This window comes from Zea mays, chromosome 5, assembly GCF_902167145.1.
Source record: "Zea mays cultivar B73 chromosome 5, Zm-B73-REFERENCE-NAM-5.0, whole genome shotgun sequence".
NCBI lineage: Eukaryota > Viridiplantae > Streptophyta > Magnoliopsida > Poales > Poaceae > Zea > Zea mays.
This window is the reverse complement of record NC_050100.1, coordinates 164,505,697-164,510,969: the sequence shown is the minus strand read 5'-3', so window position 1 is coordinate 164,510,969 and position 5,273 is coordinate 164,505,697. Positions and strand designations below refer to the sequence as shown.

At 45.1% G+C, this 5,273-nt stretch overlaps 1 protein-coding gene across 1 annotated transcript; it reads right to left on the bottom strand.

The window, feature by feature from the left end:
- Positions 1–3,891: 3,891 nt before the first annotated feature.
- On the bottom strand, positions 3,892–4,942 carry LOC103628634 (serine/arginine-rich SC35-like splicing factor SCL33; the record flags this gene model as incomplete). Its single annotated transcript, XM_020538150.1, has 3 exons — positions 3,892–4,021; positions 4,138–4,302; positions 4,863–4,942. Coding segments are annotated over 3 exons (375 nt in total), but the record flags the coding sequence as incomplete, so codon positions are not given.
- Between the last annotated feature and the right edge of the window lie 331 nt (positions 4,943–5,273).

Below are 5,273 nucleotides of genomic sequence, written 5' to 3'. Positions count from 1 at the left end.
CTTGCGGTAGTACTCCCGTAGGGTTTCTTTCTCTAGCTGCTTGCAGAGTGACAGTTCGGCCAAGGTGTCGGTGTCTGGGTGGTACCCTTGGAAGTTGAGCAGAAATTCGTCCCGGAGACTTCTCTAGGAGTCGATGGACAACGGGGGCAACCTGGTGTACCAGGTTAGGGCCGGACCCTAGAGGGCGATGATGAAGGACTTCGCCATCGTGGCGTCGTCCCCTTTGGATGATGCGACAGCGACTTGATAGCTCATGATGTACTATGCTGGGTCGGTGTTGCCGTTGTACTTGGGGTAGGTCCCTACCCTGAAGTTGGCGGGCCATGGTGACACTTGCAGTTGCGGCGCCAGGGGACTCCGCTCATCAAGGTAGTTGATGCCTTGGAATGCTGCGGCATGCGGGATGACGGGTCTGCGCTGAGGAATGAATAGGTCTCCGATTGGCGCGCGCTGTTGGAGGGGCGGGCCGTGCTGCAGATCATGTTGGCCTTCGCGTTGCATGAGCGCAATCTCTTGCTCGAGTTCTTGAGCCCTCTGCCCCTCGTCTCGTATCATCTGGCGCACTTTGGCCTGCACGGAAACACGTTGGCGCTTGGCCTCGAGGATTTCTTTCTGCTTCTGGAGGTTGTGGTTCTTGATGCGAAGGGCCCACAGCTGTAGCTGTTCTTCTGCTGAAATGCCGATGACTTCGCCGTCCTCTGTGGCATCCTCGCCCTCTAGCGGAGCGAAGCCTGGGGGTGGTTGTTGTGGCTGTCCTCTGGAGCTGCAGGTGCGGAGGCTGTCCTCGGGAGTAGGTTGGTCGTTGCTGTCTCTTGCTGACAGTGTCGTCTTCGCAGGCTTCTTGATGGGTAGTGTCTGCAAGGGCCTTGCCCTTTTTCTCGGCTAGCAGTGCCGCCTTCGCTGCTTCGTCAACGGATGGGGCTGCCTTCGAGCTAGCTCTCTTGGGTGCCATCGCGGGTGTTTTGTTCGTAGCACGAACGGTGGGTGCCAAATGTTGGAACTTGCTCTCCTGGGCAATATGATCCAACGAGGGAGTGAAAGTAATGCAAACAAGGTTTTAACTCAAGATGGCGATTGCTCCGTTAATCCAGCCTCTCAAGGGCATTGTACGGGGGTATTTATAGGTGCATGAGTGCCCAACGTCTCGATGTAAGGACGCATGTACCCTCAGGCACCTGGATTATCCCCGGAATATTCCCATAAAGTAGGGTTACAGACTGTCATTACAGAAAAGCCATTACAAATCGGGCCCGTAACACACTCCTCTGTGCGAGGCCTGTTACAATGGGCCGAATCCCACGTGGGCCTCCAGGTCAGGTGAGGACGTGGGATGGGGCGACGTCGTCGTAGGCCTTCGTCTTGTAGTGTAGAGGACGAAGGGTGGACCCCGCCGGTCGTTTTGCCTCCGTTGGTGCAGCGAGATTGACGAAGGCTGGAGCGAAGGGTAGCGTCTTCGCCTTCGCCCCAATAAGTACATTTGTGCCTATTTGAGAATGAAGGACTTTGGCTGTCATTCTGCTGAAGCTTCCTCCAGCATTCTTGAGCCCCTCAGGCATCCGAAGGTAGCAATAGGTGCCACTGGGAGTTATGAAGCTAGTCTTTGGCTTGTCTTCCTTCTTCATCCAAATTTGATGATAGCCTGAGTAACAATCCAGTAGACTCATGAGCTCTGAAGAAGTTACTGCATCTACTAGAGAGTTTATTCTTGGCAATGGGAACTCGTCCTTTGGGCATGCCTTGTTGAGATTTGTGAAATCAATACACATTCTCCATTTACCATTGGCCTTTTTCACCATAACAGTGTTGGCTAGCCATTCTGGGTATGTCACCTCTCTGATGACACCGGCACTAAGAAGTCTCTTTACTTTGTTCCGAGCACCTTCAGCTTTGTCTTCAGACATCTTCCGAAGCCTTTGTTTTCTTGGCCTGAAGGATGGATCCACATTGAGTGAATGTTCAATAACATCTCTGTTGACACCACAGAGATCATTGGCTGACCAAGCAAAGACATCTTTGTTGTTGAATAGAAATCTTAGCAAAATCTTCTCGTGCTCATTAGATAATTGAGACCCCAGCAATACCCTTTGTTCTGCTATATCTTGACATAGAAGCATAGGCTTCGGCTGATCCGCCGAAGCAGCCTTCTCTCTTTTGTATTTGTACTGCTGACAAGCTTCAGCTCCATCTATGTTATGGATTGCCTTTGAATCTGTCCAATTCCCTTCAACCCTTCTGGCAGCTTCTTGACTCCCATGGACAGCAATGGGCCCTTGTTCCGAAGGTATCTTCATGCATAAATATGTTGGATGAAATATTGCTTCGAAGGCATTGAGTGTCCCTCGACCAATGATTGCATTGTAGGGGTATTCCATGTCAACAATGTCAAAGATAACCTGTTCAGTCCTTGTGTTGTGGACGTAGCCGAAGGTAACTGACATTGTGATTTTACCAAGTGCAACAATCTGCCTTCCTTCGAAGCCACAAAGAGGATGTGTAGCATCATGAATCTTGTCTTCTGGCTCTTGCATTTGTCTGAAGGCCTTAGCAAATATGATATCCGCTGCACTGCCCGTGTCAACCAGAACATTATGGACCAAAAATCCCTTAATGACACAAGATATGACCATAGCATCATTGTGAGGGTAATCTTTGAGCTGAAGGTCCTCCTGGGAGAAGGTGATTGGAATGTGAGACCATTTGGACTTGATGAAGGGTCCCTGCACTCCAACATGCTACACCCTTCTCTGCGCTTCCTTCTTCTGCTTCTTGTTAGCCGTCTCTGAACTTGAACCGCCTGTTATCGGGAGCACCAGCTTCGTAGCCGAAGGTGCTACGACTTGGTTGTTGCACGAAGCCATCAGCTCAAAAGTGGAAGTGAGTTCACCGGAGGTGGGCGCCAATGTTGGGGACTTGTTCTCAAATGTTATGAGTTAAGAACAAGGCAACACAAAATGTTAAAGGTTAATACCCTTCATCCTTTGAAGCATTATCTCCCTTAGGATATAATGATCTTCAGACAAAGGTCATGAAGGACATACCTTCATTGCAGTTTATGTTAATGAGAGAAGAAGCATATGAAATATAAGAGACAACATGAATAATCATATGACATTATTAATATATCTTTATTATATTATTATGAATAAGCAGAAACAATATTGAATTACATTTGTACCTTCGGCTTGACAGAAGGCTAAAGACCAAGCGTGACGCATGAGTGAATACAAATCAGCGTGAACAGTACGGGGGTACTGTTCACCTATTTATAGGCACAGGACGCAGCCCGGTCAGAATTACATTTATGTCCTTGATGACTAGTTACAATCATGACACAAATCATCATGGACTGATCGGTCTTTTCCTCTTTAAGTTGGTGCAGCCCTTCGTCTCAAGGTATGTCGCTTATGCCGAAGCTCCCTGGATCGTAGCTTCGGCGTGTACCTTCGTGCTGTGTTTGATTATACGCTAATCTTTCGAAGGTGCTTCTTCTTAAAGGACCTTCGGCGACGAAGCAGGCCCCTAACAAAGATCTTACAAATTCATTAACTGGAACCAGATTATCACAAAGATATTACTTCGACCTATCATTCTCTGCATTTAAATTGAAGCCGACATTCAAAAAATAGTATTTATGTGATTAGGGACGCATGAACTTGTGTGTGATGAGGATGGGGTGGATACCAGAAATGTTGTACACTTACGCAGACAACATGGAGATTGAAATGAACACTACTTTAACCATGATTTTTTCTCCAACCTGAGATTTTGCAAAAACAATATAGACCATTGAGACGGATATTTCACAATTTACATAGATATAAATAAAGTACATGCTACACTATGGCTAGCAAAAAAACGTCAGTGTAGCAGGGTAGCAGACCAGTACAAACATTACAATATGAACCTAAATTTGAGTACTGGCGAGTAGCTTTGGCTTTGGGACCGTGATCTACCCCTAGGAGAATCGTTCAACTCAGGTGACCTTGAGCGCAACCTCCCATCATAAGAACGGCCTCTAGCACTACATAAGTAAAAACATTGCACGAGTAAATTAGCTTTTGCCTCTTAAAATGCTATGGCAGAATGATAGTGTACACGGTTATAGAATGGGTATCACAAAGGGAAAACAACTGCTACCTTATTTTTTCCCTGGCCCTCATGTCAGAAGGCTTCTTCCAGTTTTCCTCTGCAAAAACAACAACAATTTCCCTTCCAAGCAGCATCTTCCCATCCATATGGTACTTTGCATCAGAAGCATCCTCGGGATCAAAGTATTGGATTAACCCAAATCCTCTAAGTTCCCTAAAACAGAAAGCAAATTAGTATTTCACTAAAAGCAACAATGCTTCAGAACCATTAAGGAGAAGACCCCTGCAGAGACAATCAAATCAAGATGTTGCAAACTCTTCCTTTCAAGAATGGTGATACAAACAAATCAATTTCAGTCGATACACAAATCAATCTCAAAGGTAAAGCAGGCACTAAGCTGCTGACCTTGCAATCATTAGTGTTTAGAGATACACTTGAAACTCTTCATAACTTGCATATCTCTTTAAACCTCTATTTCTTCCTTTTCTTCAATAATACTCTTAAGACTTGCGTCTTCAAAAAAGTTACTTTCACTGTTAATCTCAGGGGGTGCGTAAAGCAACCCAGTGTAAACCATACGATACAGAAAATAATAATTAAAAATCTGTAAAGGACATGCTTATAATATGTTAAAAACAAACAACAACAATCATAATCCTGTTCTGGAGCAAATATGCTTTAGTGTACTATAAAGTTCAGGAAAGATCACCAATTTGCACATAGGTGTCCATGGGCAAACACCCACTCACAATAATTAAGTCAAGGTGCCTTACCGAGTGTAGTAATCCTTTGGCAGATATATGTCTTTAACGGGGGCAAATTTTCCAAATGGTCTACGAAGGTCATCACGCCTACAGTTGTGATAACAGCCAAGTTACAGTAGTGAAGTATCAAAGGATAATCCATTCTCATTGCTATATGCAATAGGAAGCACCTCATAAACATGGAAAACAAAAAGGGATTTGCAACAAAAGAACCCAGTAAAATAAAGGAAGGGAGGGGTACGCTTCGTTAAGGCATAACTTATGAAGCAGAATGCATTACAAATCCCTCTGAATAGCTAGACATAACTGCATATTTACAATTTCTATATGTTCTGAACAGGAGCAACATTACATGGGACCAGTTTGAAAAAACAAAGATCAATATGTTTTTTCATTGCAAGAAAAAATGCTAGAAGTCTT